Source organism: Equus caballus, chromosome 9 (assembly GCF_041296265.1).
Source record: "Equus caballus isolate H_3958 breed thoroughbred chromosome 9, TB-T2T, whole genome shotgun sequence".
Classification (NCBI taxonomy): domain Eukaryota; kingdom Metazoa; phylum Chordata; class Mammalia; order Perissodactyla; family Equidae; genus Equus; species Equus caballus.
Genome location: NC_091692.1, coordinates 30,046,526 through 30,066,787, shown reverse-complemented (window position 1 = coordinate 30,066,787; position 20,262 = coordinate 30,046,526). Strand labels below are relative to the sequence as shown.

At 38.1% G+C, this 20,262-nt stretch overlaps 1 protein-coding gene across 4 annotated transcripts in view; it reads right to left on the bottom strand.

The window, feature by feature from the left end:
* TCEA1 (transcription elongation factor A1) overlaps positions 1 to 14,572 on the bottom strand; it is a 47,327-nt gene extending 32,755 nt beyond the window's left edge. Inside the window, exons 1-2 of one of the 4 annotated variants that reach the window (XM_023648615.2) lie at positions 13,677 to 14,203; positions 8,210 to 8,246 (exon numbers count right to left, since the gene is read on the bottom strand). Coding sequence is in view for 1 of the 4 variants with exons in the window: in XM_023648614.2 (XP_023504382.1) it covers positions 13,677 to 13,739 (63 nt within the window). In the remaining 3 variants the exon portion in view is untranslated. Of the gene's footprint in view, positions 1 to 8,209; positions 8,247 to 13,432; positions 13,618 to 13,676 lie in introns of those variants that run through there. The other 3 variants (XM_023648616.2, XM_023648614.2, XM_070222243.1) reach the window with 3 other exon arrangements.
* Between the last annotated feature and the right edge of the window lie 5,690 nt (positions 14,573 to 20,262).

Genomic DNA, 20,262 nt, shown 5'->3' with positions numbered 1-20,262 from the left:
GGTCTATTCAGATTATCTATTTCTTCTTGATTCAGTTTTGGGGGATCCTAAGAGTCTAAGAATTTATCCATTTCTTCTAGATTGTCCAATTTCTTGGCATACAGTTTTTCATAGTATTTTCTCATAATCTTTTATATTTCTGTAACACCCATGGTAATTTCTCCTCATTCATTTCTAATTTATTTGAGCCTTCTCTCTTTTTTTCTTAGTGAGCCTGGCTAACGATTTGTCAATTTTGTTTATCTTCTCAAAGAATCAGCTCTTTGTTTCACTGACCCTTTATACTGTTTTTTTTGTTTCAATTGCATTTATTTCTGCTCTAATTTTTATTATGTCCCTCCTTCTGCTGACTTTGGGCTTTGTTTGTTCTTCTTTTTCTGTTAGGTGTAGTTTGAGATTGCTTATCTGAGATTTTTCTTGTTAGTTAAGGTGAGACTTATTGCAATGGATTTCCCTCTTAGGAAAGCTTCTGCTGCATCCCATATGAGTTGGTACAGTGTGATTTCATTTTCATTTGTCTCCAGATATTTTTTTATTTCTCCTTTATTTTCTTCAATGACCCACTGGTTGTTCAGTAGCATGTGGTTTAGCCTCCACATCTTTGTTTCCTTCCCAGCTTTTATCTTGTAGTTGATTTCTAGTTTCATAGCATTATAGTTGGAAAAGATGCTTGCTATTATTTCAACCTTCCTAAATTTACTGAGGCTTGTCTTGCCTTGTTTCCCAACATATGGTCTATTCTTCAGAATGTTCCATGTGCACTTGAGAAGAATGTGTATTCTGCTATTTTTTGGATGGAGTGTTCTATATATATATATATATATACATATATATATCATTAAGTCCATCTGGTCTAGATTTTCACTTAATTCCACTATTTCCTTGTTGACTTTCTGTCTGGATGATCTATCCATTGGTGTAAGCAGGGTGCTGAGGACCCCACAATTATCGTGGTGGTGTTAATATCTCCTTTTAGGTTTGTTAATAGTTGCTTTATGTACTTTGGTTCTCTTATGTTGGGTGCATAAATCTAAGTGTTATGTCTTCTTGGTGGAGTGTCCCTTTTATCATTATATACTGTCCCTCTTCCTCTTTTTTATCTTGAAGTCTACTGTGTCTGATATAAGTATGGCAACACCTGCTTTCTTTTGTTTGCATTACTTTGGAGTATTGTCTTCCTTCCCTTCACTCTGAGCCTGGGGTTGTCTTTGGAACTGAGATGTGTTTCCTAGAGACAGCATATTGTTGTGTCTTGGTTTTTAATCCATCTGGCCACTCTGTGTCTTTTGATCGGAGAATTTAGTCTATTTACATTTAGAGTGACTAGTGACATATGAAGGCTTAATGCTGCCATTTGATCACTCGTTTTCTGGATCTTCCGCATTTCCTTTGTTTCTTGTCCCATGTATTTTGGACTATGAATTCAATTAGGTAGTTTTCTATACTGGTTTTCTTAGTTTTCTCCTTATTTATCATTTGTGTGTCTGTTCTAATTATTGGTTTAGTGGTTACCATGAAGTTTGTATTAAAAACCTTGTAGATGAGAAAGTCAATTTTCCGATAGCCTCTTATTTCCTTAGACTAAGCCAATTTCATCCCTTCCCTCTTCCCCTTCTACAGTGTTATTGTCACATCTTATTCCATTTTGCGTTGTGAGTTTGTGGTTAAATTGACAAACATTTATTTTTGGCATTGTCCTTCCCTTCATCTTTAATGTTATAATTATCTGCTAACATGCTCTGATAGAGAGCTGCAACTTTCTGATTTTGTCTATCTATTTATCTCCTTGATTAGGGTTTTGTAACCCCTCTCTCTTTTTTCAGGTATGAGGGCCTTCTTGAGGATTTCTTGTAGGGGGCATCTTGCGATGAACTCCCTTAGCTTTTGTTTATCTGGGAAAGATTTTATTTGTCCATCATATCTGAAGGATAGTTTTGGTGGACAGAATATTCTTGGCTGAAAATTTTTGTCTTTCAGAATTTTGAATATGTCATTCCACTCTGTCCTAGTCTGTAAGGTTTCTGCTGAGAAATCTGCTGAAAGCCTGACAGGGGTTCCTTTGTAAGATATTTTCCTCTGCCTTACTGCCCTTAATATTCTTTCTTTGTTATTGAATTTTGCCAGCTTTACAACTATATGCCTTGGAGAAGGTCTTTTTACATTGATATAGTTAGGAGATCTATTGGCTTCTTTCACTTGTATTTCCAGCTTGTTCCACAGGTTTTGAAAGTTCTCAGCTATTATTTCTTTGAACAACCTATCTGCCCCATTCTCCTTCTCTTCTCCCTCTGGAATATCTATAATCCTTATGTTGCATTTCCTAATTGAGTCGGAAATTTCTCAGATAATTTCATTTCTTTTTACTCCTAGTTCTCTCTCCTCCTCCATCTGAAGAATTTCTACATTTCTGTCCTCAAGGCTGCTGATTCGTTCCTCCATAACATCAGTTCTACTGTTCAGGGAGTCCAGATTTTTCTTTATCTCACCCATTGTGTTTTTCATCTCCAACATTTCTGATTCGTTCTTCTTTATAGTTTCAATCTCTTTCATGGAGAACTCCCTCTGTTCATTAAATTTGTTCCTGATTTCATTCAATTGTCTATATGTATTTTCTTTTAACTCGTTGAAATTTTTTATGATAGCTATTTTGAATTTTCTGTCATTTATAAATTTCTGTGCCTTCAAGGTTGATTTCTGAGTACTTGTCATTTTCCTTCTGGTCTGGAGATTTAACATTTCTTCACACTGCTTGACAGCAAGGAGTTGTGCCTCTGCACAGAGACAGTATTTGGTCACAGCTTCCACCTGCCACCACTAGTGGGAGGGGGAAGGAACTGTGTAATCTGAGCCCACCAGGATCCCTGTCAGCTGTGCCTGTCTGAGCCTAGGCCACTCCTTGTGATCACAGAGGCCCTGTGGGGTTTCCCACCAAAGGAGAAAGCAATCACGTGGAGGCTTTGGGCTGCTCCCACCTGCTCTGACAGCCCTGCCCAGATGTGCTCCCAACTTTGGGACCACAGCAGTACTATGGGCATTCGCAGCACCTGGGAGCTCCTTCACCCTGACTCACAGCTCTGCCACTGTATGGTCCTAGGTTGTACCACCTACTGTGCTCGGTGGGCAGGGCCTCCCCACTGGGTCCAAGCCTGAGCTGCTCCCTGTGGACTACATAGCCCTGTGGACTCTCCCACTGGATCAGAAAGTGATCCCGTGGCAGCTCGGGGCTGCCATCATCTGTTTCCACAGTCACACTCTGGCGCACGCCCACACTTGGGGCCACAGCAGTGCTATGAGTGCTTCAGCCAGGAGAGCAGTCACATGCACGTACTGGGCTGCCTAGGAGCTGGAGAGCACTCACCTATCTCCTCCACCTTCCCAGGGGTAGTCCATCCACCTTCATGCATAGCAGCACGGGTCTCTCAGGCATCCTGATGTGTTGTGTGGGTATCCTCTGCTTATGAATGAATGTCCATTTAGCTGTAGTTTGAAGGGGGGAGACAATGGAAACAGCTCACTCTGCCACATTGCTGATGTCACTCTTGGGTCTTGTTTTTTAACGGATGTAGCCATTCTGTGTCTTTTGATTGGTGAATTCAGCCCATTTACATTTAGAGAGATTACTGATATATGAGGGCTTAATACGGCCATTTTATCTCGTTTTGTGGTTGTTCTATATTTCTATTGTTTCTTTTCCTTTGTGATTCTCACTGCCATTTTAGTTTGGTAGTTTTCTCAATTTTACCTTTATTTATGATTTGTGACTCAGTTCTGTCTGTATTGCAGTTACCACAAGGTTTATATAAAAGATCTCATAGATGAGATAGTCCACTTTCTGATAGACTCTTATCTCCACTAGCCTAAGCAGGTTCCAACCCCTTGCTCTTCCCCTTCTATGTTTTCGTTGTCACCAATTATTCCTTTTTGTGTTGTGTTTGTGACTAAACTGAAGTGTTTATAGTTATTTTTGATGCTTTCCTTCCCTTTATCTTTTATGTTATAACTTAATGTTTGCTAGCCTACTCTAATAGAAAGCTGTAATTTTCTGATTTTCTCTGTCTAATTATCTCCTTGTTCAAAGCTTTGAAAACATTTGCCTTTTTGTTTCAGGTAAGAGGGCTCCCTTTATCACTTCTTGTAAGGCAGGTTTAGTAGCGATGAACTCCCTCAGCTTTCACTTATCTGCAAAGTCTTTATTTCTCCTTCATATCTGAAGGATAATTTCACTGAATAGAGTATTCTTGGCTGATAGTTTTTGTCTTTGAGTATTTTCAGTATTTAACTGCATTCTCTCCTAGCCTATAAGGTTTCGGTCGAGAAACCTGCTGAAAGCCTGATGGGGGTTCCTTTGTAGGTTATTTTCTTCTCTCTTGCTGTCCTTAATATTTTTTCTTTGTCACTGACTTTTGACAGTTTTAATATTATATTTCTTGGAGAAGGTCTTCTTGCACTGATGTAATTAGGAGTTCTACTGGCTTCACCTACATATATGTCCAGTTCCTTCCTCAGGTTTGGGAAGCTCTCAGCTATTATTTCTTTGAAGAAGTTTTATGCTTCTTTCTCCCTCACTTCTCCTTTTGAGATACTTATAATCCTTATGTCACTTTTCCTAATTCAGTTGAATATTTCTCTAAGAATTTTTTCATTTGTAAAAAATCTGAGTTCTCTTTCCTCTTCAAGCTGAAGCATTTTTAGCTTTCTATCTTTGAGGTCATTCATTCTCTCCTCTATAAGGTCTGCTCTATATTTTATCTCATTAATTGTGTTCTTCATATCCAGAATTTGTTTGGTTTTTCTTTTTTAGAGCTTCAATCTCTTTGGTGAAGTAGTCCTGTTCATTAATTTTATTCCTGAGCTCACTGAACTGTCTTTCTGAGTTTTCTTGTTACTTGCTGAGTTTCTTTATGGCAGCTCTTTTGAATTCTCTGTCAGTCAGATTGTAGCCTTCTGTGACCTCAGGTTTTGTTTCTGAAGAGTTGTCATTTTCCTTCTGTTCTGCAGTGTAACTGTAGTTCTTCATGGTGTTTGATGAATTGATCCTCTGTCAGGGCATCTGTGGTAGTACTCACCTTTTCTTATTTGGAAACTTTGGTTCCGGTCACTTGTGTCTCACATTCCTCCAGTGGCTCTCCGTCAGCTCAGATGCTGCTTTCCACTGCACCACCTGTGCTGCTGTTCCCAGGTTGTCTTGGGGTGTTGGTTGTACTGCTGGCAGGGGTGCTGGGTTCACAGGTGTTACTGTCACTGGTGGGGGCCTGGGAACTCAGGGACTTATACATAGCCCCCCTGCTGGTGGAGCTGGTGTTGGAGTTGCCCCCTGGGGGCTGGGTCACTGGTTCTGCTGTGGTTCCTGTTGCCTCTGGTCACAGATTCCCCCCGCCATTGTTTGGTTGGGGGCAAAGGAGAGGCTGTTTTTTCTGTTCCTGCCCCATCTGCTCATAGTTATGTCAGTCAGTGACTCTGTGTTCACACACGCTGGGCTGAAGCTGCTGTGCAGGGTACCTTTGAGTGGGCTGAGTCACTGCCACTCGGCAAGGAGTGTTCATGCAGACGGGGCCAGTGGGGTAGGGTGGAAGCTCCCACGGGCCAGACTACCTTGGCCACTATGTGAGGATCCCCCTCCTGGATCACTGCTGCCAGGAAGGGAAACGGGGCCCCTCTCCTAGTTCCACTACTCTCTGGGGACCCATCCCACCCACATTTAGACGTATCACTGCATGGATCTCTCAGGCATCCTGTTATGCTTTGTAGGAAATGCTCTGTTGCTTAATAGATGTCTGTTTATTTGTAACTTAGAGGGGAGACACAAAGGGAACAACTTACTCTGCCATGATGCTGACCTCACTCTTCGACTCAGATTTGATGTTTTTACCCCACAAAAAGTTGTACCAAAAACACTAGTAATGCAACATTTCATAAAAGAATCCATAAAAGAGCTAAAAACCATTAGCTCTTAGCTGGCTTTGTAGTTTTTAGAGCTAGCTGTTTTTCATCCCCAGTGCTCTTCATCCATTTGGTTCCTTGAGGTTGAAAGAGCATTCTGCTCACGTCTCTCAGACTTTCTCCCAAGTCACTCATACCTGTTCTGCAAATGTTGATGCTGGGTTTGCTGTTCTGCCTGTGAATGTACATCCCAACAGCCATCTGGCCAACAATATGTGCAACTCATTTTGCTTCCTGAAATGTTAAAATATGAAAACTAGACACCCTACAAATCAATGGAACAGCATTCCCCAGGAAAACAGAAAGCCCCAGAGCATGTCCCTCATTGTGTAACCCAAAGGAAGAAACAAGCATGGAATCTCACGGTACCATTATATTTCTTAAATATACAATGAAGTAAAAGCTTCCAGTCACAATTTTTCCATTTAAAGTTGACAGACATTAGACTTGGCCGTGGAAAATAAAATAGTATTAACTTTTCTTCTGGCAACAAACAGATACATCTTTTTAATTTAACCCAGTAGCTTATAAACACATAAGTTCAACAAAACCTATGCAATTATAAAAGATTTTAATGATTCACTTCTGATGTTACAATTCTATATTCTTTTTATTTAGAGGCAACTGAAAACAGTAAAACATTTGTAATTGTCAGAGAATGAAGCTAATATTGACTTTAAATGTACTATTTATCAAGAATTTCTACAGGTACGACATTTTTGTGAGTGAATGAAGTCTTACATCCCATATCTGCAAATCCCCAAATCAAAAACCTTTGAAAACTCAAAGATTTCTCATAGGTTTTCAATAAACTCATTTGGCAGCAACACTTAATCTCAAGAGATATAAAGCTATTTATGTTCTATTTATCCCAGTTAATGTGAGAGTACTGCACTTCACTATAGAAATGTTAATGTCTGATTACTGGGAACGGCCCAGACCTTGCCGAAGATATTATGTAATATACGATGGATGTGTGATATTATTTTTATAAAATCTGAAAAATTTGGAATTCTCAAACACATAAGATTCTAATGCTTTTTTTTTTTTTTTTTTTTTGGTGACGGTCACCTCTCCATTATCTCTAAAGGTTTTGATGAAGAGATTGTGGACCTGTATCCTACATCAACCATGGACATTTTTCTTCTACCCATGTCTCCACGGACTTTGTGATCCATTTCTGACCTACATTCAATTAGAAAGGAAGATAAAAATCACACTTCTAGGAGTCCCTTAAAAAGCAGCATCTCCTTAAGCTTACATAATGCCATCTATCACATATAAAGTTGATTTTTCTAACACATCACCAATCTGGCATAAGGTTTAAGTTGTTTTCCAAGTAGAAGCAATAGATTTGCATTAATTTCATCACACTCTCCCTTTTCACTCATTTCTTTGGTGCAACTAGGGTTAGAGATACAGGTTATGGAAGGAAGAAAAAGCTAAATAATACTTACGGAATAAAACTGTGACCTTTCTCATAATTACACTGTGTTCTAACCAAATAGATGAACATTTCAATCAAAGTTCTTTAAGAAACAAACTATGATGATCTGAATGAGTGAAAAAGGCAAAAAGCAGATGACCATATATTAATTCAGTGAAAAAAACTTCTTTGGGTGTTACCATGTGCCAAGTATTGTGTTAAATACTTTGCATGTATTATCTCATTTTATCTTCACAATAAATCCTATGGGAACAGGCAATCTTATTATCCCCGTTTCACAGATGAGAAAATTAAAGCCCAGATAAATTAAGAAACTTGCACAAGGTCACATGAGTACTAACTAGAAAAGGTGAGATCTACCCAGTTCTGTCAAATTATACCCTATTGCCTCTCAACAAATACTCATTAACACTCTGTGCCAAGCTCTGCTCAATGCTGACTGAGGATAAAGCAGTGAGCAGGAAAGAAACCTTTTCTGACTTCAGGGAATTTAAAAATAAACAGAAATCTTTGAGCATGTACTTCAAACTCTCAATTATACAAAGAAAGAAACAAATTCAGAAAAGGAAAGTGACTTGCCCAAGGTCATAATGATGGATAATATAAAAGGACAAGCACTATAGTCTCCTGACCTTTCATACTGCTCTTTCCATTCCAGAGGTCCACTGGTGGCAGTTCTGCTCTGTGAACTCAGGTGAATAGCATTACCAAACAAGAAACTATAGTCTATCCTTTCTCAATCATTATCTGCCTGTAAAGGTCAAGTCTATTAGATTGCAGCATCTCCTACAGATAATGATGCAAGAGAAAGAAAGATTTTACCTTAACTTCCAGAGTCCAATTTAGTTCACAGTCCTGGCTGAAAAATAAATAACAGCTATCACACTACTTTATTACGTCATTGGTACTCCTGTCAACAGAAATAAATACTTTTACAAAATATGGTATTCAAACTTGTACTGAGCACCCAGTATATACAAGACTGCATAGGATACAAACATCCTTCTCCTCAAGGAGATGTAAAAAGGAGAGAGCAACAAGAATATACAGTTAAGAACATGGGCTCTATATATGACAGATCTAAAATCCATGCATTGTCATTTCCTAATTATAAGATCTTGGGAATGTTATTTGTCCTTTTCAAGCTTCAGCTTCTTTTCAAGTAGGTGAGCACAATATATCAAGCTTGAGTAGTTAAAATGGTCAAATGATGTAATATAATACATATTAAGTATCAAAATAGAGTGACTGATACAGAGGACATGGTTGATAAATAAGGGGTACAAAGATATAAAAAGAATTACCTATTTCTACCATAACAATATTCTCAAAGAGCCATAAGCCAGCACTTTAAGTGAGCAATTACTTAAGCTCAATTAACCCAAACACTTCCTAGTAAGAATTAGTATGAGATTTCAAGGTTTAAAAAATTAAGATGATATTTATTTTTTATTTTTATTTATTTATTTATTTAAGATTGGCCCTGAGTTAACATTTATTGCCAATCTTTTTCTTTTTCTTCCTCTTCCTCTCCCCAAAGCCCCCCAGTACACAGCTGTATATTCTAGTTGTAGGTCCTTTCTATGTGCAACACTGCCTCAGCATGGCTTGATAAGCAGCGCTAGGTCTGCACCCAGGATCCAAAATGGCGAAACCCTGGAGTGTGGAAGCAGAGCACGTGAACTTAACAACTCAGGCATGGGGCCAGCCCCACTATTTATGTTTTAAAAAAGGAAACACTACACTGTAAATATTTGAGTTACAGCTCAGCAACATTACTATAAACTAGAAATTATAATTTTACTATGTCATCTCAAATCTGTAGTTATTTCACACCAAAAGCAAAAGTTAGAAAAGAAAAAATATATAAATTCAACTTCATCAAAATTAAAAGCTTTTGTACTTCAAAAGACTATCATTAAGAGTGAAAAGACAACCCATAGAATGGGAGACAATATATGCAAATCCTGTGTCTGATAAGGGTTTAGTATTCAGAATATAAAGAATTCTTACAATTCAATAATACAAACACTCAACTGAAAAATGGGCAAGGGATCTGAACATACATTTCTCTAAAGATATACCAACGGTCAACAAGCAATGAAAAAATGTTCATCATCATAAGTCATCAGAGAAATGCACATCAAAACCACAACAAGATACCACTTTACAGCCACTACAATGGCTATAATCAAAAACAACAATAACAAGTGTGGATGAAGATGCAGTAAAACTGGAACCCTCATACGCTGATGAAAATGTAAAATGGTGCAGCGACTTTGAAAAGCAGTCTAGTAGTTCCTCAAACAGTTAAACGTAGTTATCAAATGACCCAGCAATTCTACTGCTAGGTATACACCCAACAGAAATAAAAACATATGCCCACACAAAATCTTGCACAAAAATGTTCTTAGCAGCATTACTCACAATAGCCAAAAAGTGGAAACACCCCATCAAATGATGAATGAATAAACAAAATGTGGTATATACACCAGAAGAGTGGAGTACTATTTAGCAATACAAAGGAATGAAGCACTAACACATGCTATAACATGGATGAACCCTGAAAACACTAAGTGAAAGAAGTCAGTCACAAAAGACCATATACTGTATGATTCCACTTACATGAAATGTCTAGAACAGGCATCCATGGAGACATCATGTAGATTAGTGGTTGGGGGAGAGGGATGATGACTACTTAATGGGTATGGGTTTCTTTTTGGAGTGACGAAAATCTCATAAAACTAGATAGTGGTGATAGTTGCACAAATCTGTGAATATACTGAACTGTACACTTTAAAAGGGTGAATTTTATTGTATATATCAAGCTGTAATAAAAAATCGTGTAGTCATTCTAAATTTTTATTTATGCTAATCAATCTAATTCCAATATGGAAACCAGAAGTTTTTTTTTTCAATCCACGTATGATAAGACTTAGAAATGTACACATTTCATGTATCCCAGCTCCTAGGAAATTTTAACATCTAATTTCGATTTCTCTCCCTGCAATTTAATTCCACTCAGCCATGAGTCTTCAATGAAAAAAAATAAACAAACCTCAACACCACTAACAAAATCTCTCCATGAACTTGAAAATCCTAAGTTGTTCTTACCTCATTCCTCCTTCTACAGTCTAGTGTCATAAATACTTATAAAAACAATTCAGAAGGTTTCTTTGGCCCTTACCGTATCTTAGGCACTGGCAAGAATTTTATATTCATTTAAGCTTTACTAAATTATCTCCAATTTACCACCAAGAAAAACATTTTAGAGATGTTAAGGAACTTGCCTAAGATCACAGAGCTAAAGTTCAGAGAGCCAGAATGTGAACCCAGATCAGGAGTAAGATTTGCTTATTGACATCAAGTCAAAATGACAAGAAAAAAACCTAAGTAAAAACAGCTAATATCTGAAAAGTTGGAACTAACTTATGTGGTCCATCATGGCCTCAGAGCGGGCACTTGTAAAACTATTAATACTATTTAAGATCAAATGTATACATGGGGCAACATTCTGGGTAGTACTAGGGTCAGGTATATTGACTGGGTATTTCAGGAAACCTGTCTGCCCCAGAAGAACCAATACTCTTACTTCCTGGTCTTAGATTCATTTAATTGCACCCACGCAAGGTTCAAAAACAGACGCCAGGGTCTTCTAAGACACACACTAGATGAACACAGTAGTACTGGATTTGGAACAAAATAGACTGAAATTCACATCTTCATTTGGCCACTTTCTAGCTATTTGGCTTAGAACAATTCATTTAACATTCTAAATACTTAATTTCCTCATTTTTTTGAATGGGAATAATACTTATCTTGCAAAAATGTCCAAGGAATAGACGAGATAAGGTAGGTTAAGTAATTAGCAGAATGCCTGGCTCAGAGTAATAGCTCAATATATGGTAGCTGTTTTTATTATTTCTTAAATGTGACACCTACAGTTTTATTAAAACAAAACAATATCCAATAACAACACTTAAATTTGTCAATTCAGAGAATAACTATCATTTTTCAAGCAAAGTTTACTTTTTCATAGTATAAAAATATGAAAAATAGCTCACAGAGAATCTGGAAACCACAAAAAAGAGAGAAATAAATCTACCATAATCCTACAACCCCCAGAATAATTTCTGCTAAATGACTGAACATTTAAAAAGCTATTTGTTGGGTTGACAATGTGCTTTGGGGAGGCCGGGAGGGCAGTCATTTGGATCATTTCCCTTTCTCTTTATTTTATTTGCCTATTTGAATTTCTATAAGACAGACAATAAAAGAGAGAAGGGAAAAAAAAAGGAAAAGGGCCAGTCAATTTGACCTTTCTTTTGGGGGGGTAAGTTTTCATATTGGTAAAGTTTTTAACTATTAGAACAAGATTTGAGGATTATCTGTTGAGTTTATCCTCGTTCTCCTCCAGATTTATGACTAAGGAAAATGCATTTATAATTTGAGAACTGCAGATAAATACAAACTGGTCTTCTCCATACTGGCCCACTAAGGAATTACGCATTTTTAAGGAAACATCTATTACATGGAAAGGAAACAAACAAGCAAAAACAAACATCTAATACATTAGATGATTAAAGGATACACATCATAGCCTGAGTTAGAGGAAAATATCACCCCACAAATGGCCTTTTTCCCTCAGAGCTTCTACTGTGGGCATCTAGGGATCTCCAGGCAAAGTAAAAAACTTTTCAGTTTAAACAAAATAACAGAAATGTTCAGCCTATCAAATATTCAGAACACATCACTTGGAGTGGAGGATGAAAAGGCTGTATCAATAGCAAAAAGAAATGGCATGGGTAACATCTGGAATAGAAAACAAACAGGAAATACTTTAAAAGGTCAAAATTGCAAATATAGATTAACAGGGTATGAAATTAGATGCTGGGTGATGCACCTGTTAAAGGAAAAGAGGAACAGGCTATGTCCGAAGTTTTATGAATTTAGTGTTAAAGACTACTTCCCACTCTGGCATGTGGCCCAGTAGAAAACCTGGGTCCTGGCTTAATTCAAATTGCACAGAATTTAACTGAAGTAGGTGAACTACTTAATCTAACTCAATTTCTTTTTTGTTTTGTTTTTAGGAAGATTAGCCCTGAGCTAACTGCTGCCAATCCTCCTCTTTTTTCACTGAGGAAAACTGGCCCTGAGCTAACATCCATGCCCGTCTTCCTCTTGACTCAATTTCTTATTCTGTGCAATGGATACACCACAGCAGTGTTGTCAATCTCAAAAGAATTTTGCAGATGCTTTGTAACTCTAAAGTGCTGTACAAATCAGAGCATTCCTTTCCTCCCTAACACCAGTTTGATAGGAATTTATTTTATAAAGGAGAATACGTTATTTCAGGTGCTGTGGACACTGAAAATGTGCTCAGCATGGTGGAATAAATTCAGGTGAAGATAATCATGGAACTTTAAGTGCAACACATGACTGTGAAGCAAGGGATTGACAGTGGCACACACAGGAGGACAAAAATGCAGAAACTGAAGACAGACCTCATAGAAACCACAAGAGAACATGTTCACATAAACACTTATCCCTAACAAGATAACACCACTGGTATTAACCGTAAACCACTTGGAGAGGACCAAGCAATGACATTTGTCCAAACCCATCGACCAGCACATCCTAGTTAGTGTGTGTGCTTTAGTCATAGCTCTGCTGTACACTACCACCTCACAAGATCCACTTTTTTGAAAACGTTTAGCAACTTGTCAAGTACGCTGGCTTATTTTACCTTTTCAACTGCTAAACAAACATACAGCGTAACCGAGATAATCAAGCGAACGTTTAGTCGTCTTCAAAAATAAGATCCAGGAATTTTACATTCTAATTTATGAGCCTGATGTCTAAAATAGACCACAAACCTCTATTTGATATTATTTCCAGTTGTTAAACAACGACCACGGAAAGGAGAATGAAGGCTTGCAACAGTGAGAGCTTTCTACACTCTTCAATTCTTAAGCCAAATTAGCGAGGATGTACTACCACGAAAGTTTAAAATAAAAGGAGAGAACGCCTCGTCAGGCTTGTTACCGTGGACTAACAACGAGGGACTTGGCAGCACCACGAATGGGTCCTAACGGCTGCGGCCGCGGGAGCGCACTGCCACCCGCGGCCGCCCTCCCCGGCCGCCCTCCCAGGCCGCGGGCGCGATCCGCCGCAGCTGCCCGCGCGGGGAGGGCTGGCACGGGCGGGCTGGGCCCCCTGGAGCCCAGCGCTTCTGGCCCCCGCCCGCCGCTCGGCCTCCCTGCCGGCCCGCGCCGCCCGCCGCGCTCACCGCGTTCTTCTTCTGCACCATCTTGTCCATCTTCTTGGCAATGCGGACCACCTCGTCCTCCATGGCTGCGGCAGGTCGTCCCCGCACCCAGCCCGTGTGGGACGGGGCGAGGGCGAAGCTGGGGCGAAAGGGACGGCAGGACGGGAGCCCACCACAGCAGGCCCGGCCTAGGCCCTTCCTCACAAACCGAGTCCGCGGCGACAGCGGCGGCGGCGGCGGCGGCGTCACGGCTCCTCCCCCGCAGGCAGCGCCAATCGAGCTCCGCGCGCGCCGTGCAGGCGCTACCAATCGACAGCAGATCGCTGGGAACAAGTGAGCCAAGGCTCGCGGCAGGCGGGCGTCGGCCCCAGCGCTGTCAATGGGGCCACGAGCCAGATCTGCAGCAGGGCTTCCTGTCCGGCAGTCGTGAAAGCCGGCGGGAGGCAAGGCCGAGTTTTGCCGCGCGTTCGCCTTGGGCCCCGCCTCCGCACAAGGTGGAGGTTCTCCCCCGGGACGGCCCGGAGCTTTAGAACTTAGAGAGGTCTGCCGAGCTCTGAACTGAGGCGGGTTTAGAGAATGGAACGTTGGCAGTTTTTAAAGTCAGTCGCAACCCAAGCATTTGCTCCAAGGTAGACGGCTGCCGACAAAAACAGAACCCCCTCCCCCATCCTCCCAAAGAGCTCCTTGTAATATGGATTTGATCGTTTTAAGCGTTTCCTTTTTTAAAGTCAAATCGTTTGTAAGCGCCTTAAGGACCGATCCTGTTTGTTTCCTGACTCGGAATGTTGGACATAGTACTTTGAATATAGAAACTGAATAATAGTTGACAGAAACGTTCTCAAAGAAATAAGCCCTCTCACCTGCTTCTGAAGATCAGTGAGGAAGTTGACATCCTTGAGAGTTATGACTTACAACACAAAACCAAGGTCGAAAATTGCAATAGCTGTTACTAACAATGGAGAGTGTAAGGTCCTTCCATTGGTCTTTGCCCAATTACACCTTTTACTACCAACTCATGCTATTTGCAGACATATCCCTACACCAGATTTAACTCTCATTAATCAAAATTCACCACCTAATAATATTTTTCCTATACTGAGATGACAGGTTTTTCCTAGTTCTAGCTCTGTTATTTGGGGGTAAGAATAATTTGGACCATTTCCCTTTCTCATTTATTTCATTTTTAAATCGCCTTTTTATTATTGATTCCCAGCCTGAATTGTATTGAGAATATATGATTAGGAAGTTACTGCTTCTAAGGTATTCGTTGAGTCTTGTTTTGTCAATTTTATAAATATTCTGTGTGTCCTGAGAAAAAGCTTATATTCTGTAATGGCGAATAGGTGGTTCTATATAGGACTATTAGCCAGAAGCTAATTTTATTGTTCAGATACTTATATCCCACTTCGTTGTGTGCTTGATACATCAGTTAATGAGTATGTAAAAAAACCTCCATTTATGTTTATGGATTTGTATATTCACTCTAATAATCGTCATTTTTGCTTTTCCCGAAGAATCAGCTTTTTTTTTTTTTTTTTTACTGTGGTAAAATACGCATAACATTGTCAAATGACAAAATTAAAACAATTTAGTAATGAATTTAATGTCTTTTATTCAAGAGAAAACAATCCATGGATTGGAAGAGTCCAGTACTTCACAAGCAGTGGAGCACTCTTCCCCAGGGATTTGGGGCAAGAGCAGTTTATAGAACCTTAGAAGAAGCAACCCGGATACAAGGCATGAGTGGCTAGGAGGTGGGGGATTTCCATACAAGGCTAGCAGGTCCTTTTTCTAGGGTAAGGTAAGCTAGCTAAAGCTAAATTGGAGGATTGTGACGGGTGCATGTTAGGTTTCCTTGACAGGTGTTTCCCATAACTGCAGACTGACTTAGGTTTAGATTTGTTATGTGAGCAGGGCCACTGGGGCGGCCTCCATTTTGTGGGCTCCAATATACAAATTAACTTTATCAACGTAAAATTTACCATTTTAACTAGTTTAAAATGTACAGTTCAGTAGCATTTAGTACAATCAAAATGTTGTGCAACCATCTACCTAGTTCCAAAAAGATTTCCAAAAATTTTCGTCACCTTAAAAAGAAACCCTGTACTCTTTAGGTGGTTATTCCTGATTCCTCATCCCCTCAACCTTTGGCAGCCACTAATCTGCTTTCTATCTCTATAGACTTGAATATTCTGATCATTTCATATAAGTAGAATCATACAATATGTGACCTTTTATGACTGGCTTCTTTCACTTAGCATGTTTTCAAGGTTTATCTATGTTGTAGCATGTATCAGTATTTCATTCTATTTTTTTGGCTGAATAATACTGCATTGTATGGATATACCACATTTATTTATTAATTCACCAATTGATGGACACGTGGATTGTTTCCACTTACCTTTCACTATTCCATGTTTTCACTCTTGTGAATAGGGCTGCTGTGAATATTTGTGTACAAAGTTTTGTGTGAACATCTATTTTCAATTTTTTTCATTATGTACCTAGGAGTGGGTTGCTAGGTCATATGACACTTATTTAATTTTGAGGAACTGCCAATCTGTTTTCCACAGCAACTACATCATTTTACCTTCCCACCAGAAATGTACTAGGGTTCCAATTTCTCCACATCCTTGCCAACACTTGTTTTTACCCATACATTTATTCTAACCATCCTAGTGAATATGAAGTGATATCTCATTGTGGTTTTAATTTGCATTTCTCTAGTGACTAATTGTGTTGAGCACACTTTAATGTGCTTGTTGGCCTTTTATACATCTGGAGAAATGTCTAAATCCTTTGCCTAAGCTTTAACCTGGTTGTCTTTTTATTGTTGGATTTTATAGGAGTTCTTTGTATGTTCTGGATATTAGACTCTTATCACATATGATTTGCAAGTATTGTTTCTTATCCTGTGGATTGTCTTTTCACCTCTTGATAGTGATCTTTGATGTGCAAACCTATTTAATTTTATGGAAGTCCAATTTATCTGTTTTCTTTTGTTGCTTGTAATTTAGGTGTCATATATAAGAAACCATTGCCAAAACCAAGGTTATGAAGATTTACCATTGCCATTTTAACAAAAGTAAGTCTTCCAATTTATAAAAATGGAATGTTTTTCCATTTATTTAGATATACTTTAATTTCTTTCCACAATATTTTGTAGTTTTCAGTATACAAATCTTTTGCCTCTTTCGTTAAATTTATTCCTAGATATTTTATTCTTTTAAATACTATTGAAAATGGACTTGTTAATTTCCTTTTCAAATTGTTCATTGCTAGTGTTTACAAATACAACTTATTTTTCTATGTTGATCTGTATCCCACAAATTTGCTGAGTTTATTAGCTCTAATTTTTTTCTTGGTTCTTTAGGATTTTCTACATAATAAGATCATTTTATTCAAGAAAGTGTTTTGCTTCTTCCTTTCCAATTTGAATGCCTTTTTATTTTTATTTTTTCTGCTTAATTTCTCTGGCTAGAACTTCTAATACAATGTTGAATAGAATAGTGAAAGCAGGAATCATTCTCTTGTTCTTGATCTTAGAGGGAAAGCTTTCAGTCTTTCACCGTTGCGTATGTCAGCTGTGGGGTTTTCATAGATGCCTTTTATCAATGTTGAGGAAGTTTCCTTCTCTTCCTAGTTTATTGAGCATTTCTATCATGATTAGTTGTTGGATTTTGTCAAGTGCTTTTTCTGTGTCAATTGAGATGATCATGTCACATTTTTTCTTCATTCTGTTAATGCAGTGGATTATATTGATTGATTTCATGTGTTGAACCACCCTTGCATTCTTGATATAAATCCCATTTGTATGATCCTTTTGGTGTGATCCTGGATATGATTTCCTAGTATTTTGTCTAAGATTTTTGTATCTATACTAATAAAGAATATTCATGTATAGTTATCTTTGAGTGGCTTTGATATCTGGGTAATACTGGCCTCATAGAATGCATCAGGAAATGTGACATCCTCTTCTATTTTGAAGGAGTTGAGAAGGACTAGTGTTAACTCTTTAAATGTTTGATAGAATTCACCAGTGAAACCATCTGGTCCTGGGCTTTTCTTTCTTGGGAAGTTTTAGTTACTCATTCAGTCTCTTATAGGTCTATCTAGATTTTTTATTTCTTTTTGAGTCAGTTTTGGTAGTTTGTATGTTTCTAGGAATTTGTTCATTTCACCTAGATTATCTAATTTTTTGACATACAATTGCTCATAATATTCTCTTATAGTTATTTTTATTTCTATAATGTTGGTGGTAATCCCCCCACTTTAATTTCTCATTTTAGTAATTGACTCTTCTTTTTTTTCTTAGTCGTAGCTAAAGTTTTGTCATTTTTTTTGGTCTTCTCAAATAACCAACTTTTGATTTAGTCAATTCTATTGGTTTTCTAATTTTGAATTTCACTTTTATCTAATCTAATTGTTACTATTTCCTTCTTTCTGACAGCTTGGAGTTTAGTTTGCTTCTCTTTATTCAATTCCTTAAAGTATAAATTTACATTTTTAATATAAGATATTTCTTCTTTTTAAATATACGCATTTACCACTATAAATTACCTCTGAACACTATATTCACTACATTCCAGAAGTTTTGGATTGTTGTGTTTTTGTTTTCATTTGACCCAAAATATTTTCTGATTTCTCTGTGATTCCTTTTTGACCCATTTATTGTGTTTTAGTGCGTTGTTTATTTCTTATTCTTTTTTATTGCCATAATGAGTCTATTTAATATGCACAATTTGTGAATTTCCCTTTTTTTCCTGTTATTTATACCTAGCATTATTTCATTGTGGTTGGAGAGATACTTTGTATAATTTCAATCTTTTAAAATTTGTTGAGACTAATTTTGCCCAACATGTGGTCTATCCTGGAGAATGTTCCATGTGTTCTTGGGAAGAAGGTACATTCTTTTGTTGTTGGGTAAAGTGTACTGTATATGTCTGTTAGCTCTAGTTAGTTTATAGTGTTGTTCAAGTCCTCTATTTCCTATTGATCTTTTGGCTAGTTGTTCTATCCATTATGGAAAGTGGTGTATATTGAAGTTTCCAACTATTATCACAGAACTGTCCATTTCTACCTTAAATTGTGTCAGTTTTTGCTTCATATATATTGGAACTCTATTGTAAGGTGCATATATGCTTGTGATTGCTATATCTTCTTGATGGATTGACCATTTATCAATATGTAATATCCTTTTTTTCTTTTTTTGGTGAAGAAGATTGGTCCTGAGCTAACATCTGTGCCAATCTTCCTCTATTTTATATGTGGGTCACCACCACAGCACGGTGCAATTCCTAGCCCAGGATCTGAACCCATGAACCCAGGCTGCTGAAGCAGAGTGCGCTAAACTTAACCACTACACCACTGGGCCAACCCCTAATGTCCTTTTCCTTTTATAGCATTTTTTTTTTTGAGAAATATTAGCCCTGAGCTAACATCTGCCACCAACATCTGCCACCAATCCTCCTCTTTTTGCTGAGGAAGACTGGCCCATCCTTGCCAATCTTCCTCTATTTTATGTGGGATGCCTGCCACAGCATGGCTTGATAAGCCATGCGTAGGTTCACACCCAGGATATGAACCAGCAAACCCCAGGCTGCCAAAGCAGAACACCCCAACTTAACCACTGCACCACTGGGCTGGCCCCTCTTTTGTAGCAATTTTTGTCTTGAAATCTATTTTGTCTTATACTGGTATAGCCACCCCAGCTCTCTTTCAGTTACCATTTGCATGAAACATCTTTTTCCATCCTTTCACTTTCCATCTACTTATGTCTTTCGATCTAAAGTGAGTCTCTTGTAAGACATCATATAGTTGCATGTCTTTTTAAAATCCATTCTACCAGTCTCTGCCTTTTAATTGAATACTTTACCCTGTTTAATTTAAGATAACTACTGATAAGGACTTCTGCCATTTTTCTGCCTCTTTTCTGTGTCTTAGACCTTTTTTATTCCTCATTTCCTACATTACTGCCTTCTTTTGTGATTGACTTTTTGTAGTATAACACTTTTTACTCCATTCTCATTTCCTTTTCTGCATATGTTTATTTTCTTAGTGGTTACTCTGGGGATTACAATTAACATCTTAAAATTATACTAATCCAGTTTAAGTAACCCCAGCGTTGCTGCAGTAATATACAAATGTCCTGCTGCTGTACAATTTAGTCCTCCCCTCTCGATACACTTGTTGTCACAAATTAAATCATTACAAAATGTGTGCCAAGTAATGTAGATCTATACTTAACATTTTATGCATTTGTCTTTTAAATCATGTAGGGAAAAAAGAGGAGTCACAAGCCAAAAGTACAATAATACTGGTGTTTATATTTACCTATGTAAGTACCTTTAGGTGTTCTTTATTTCTTCATATGGCTTCAAGTTACTGTCTAGTGTCCTTTCATTTCAGCCTGAAGCATTTCTTGTAGGGCAGGTATACTAGCATTTAATTCCTTTAGCTTTTGTTTATCTGTGAGTGTCTTAATTTCTCCAGTTTTGAAGTATAGTTTTGCCAGACATAGAATTGTTCATTTACATTTTTTTCTTTCAGCACGTTAAATATAACATGCTACTGCTTACTGGCCTCCATAATTTCTGCTGAGAAATCA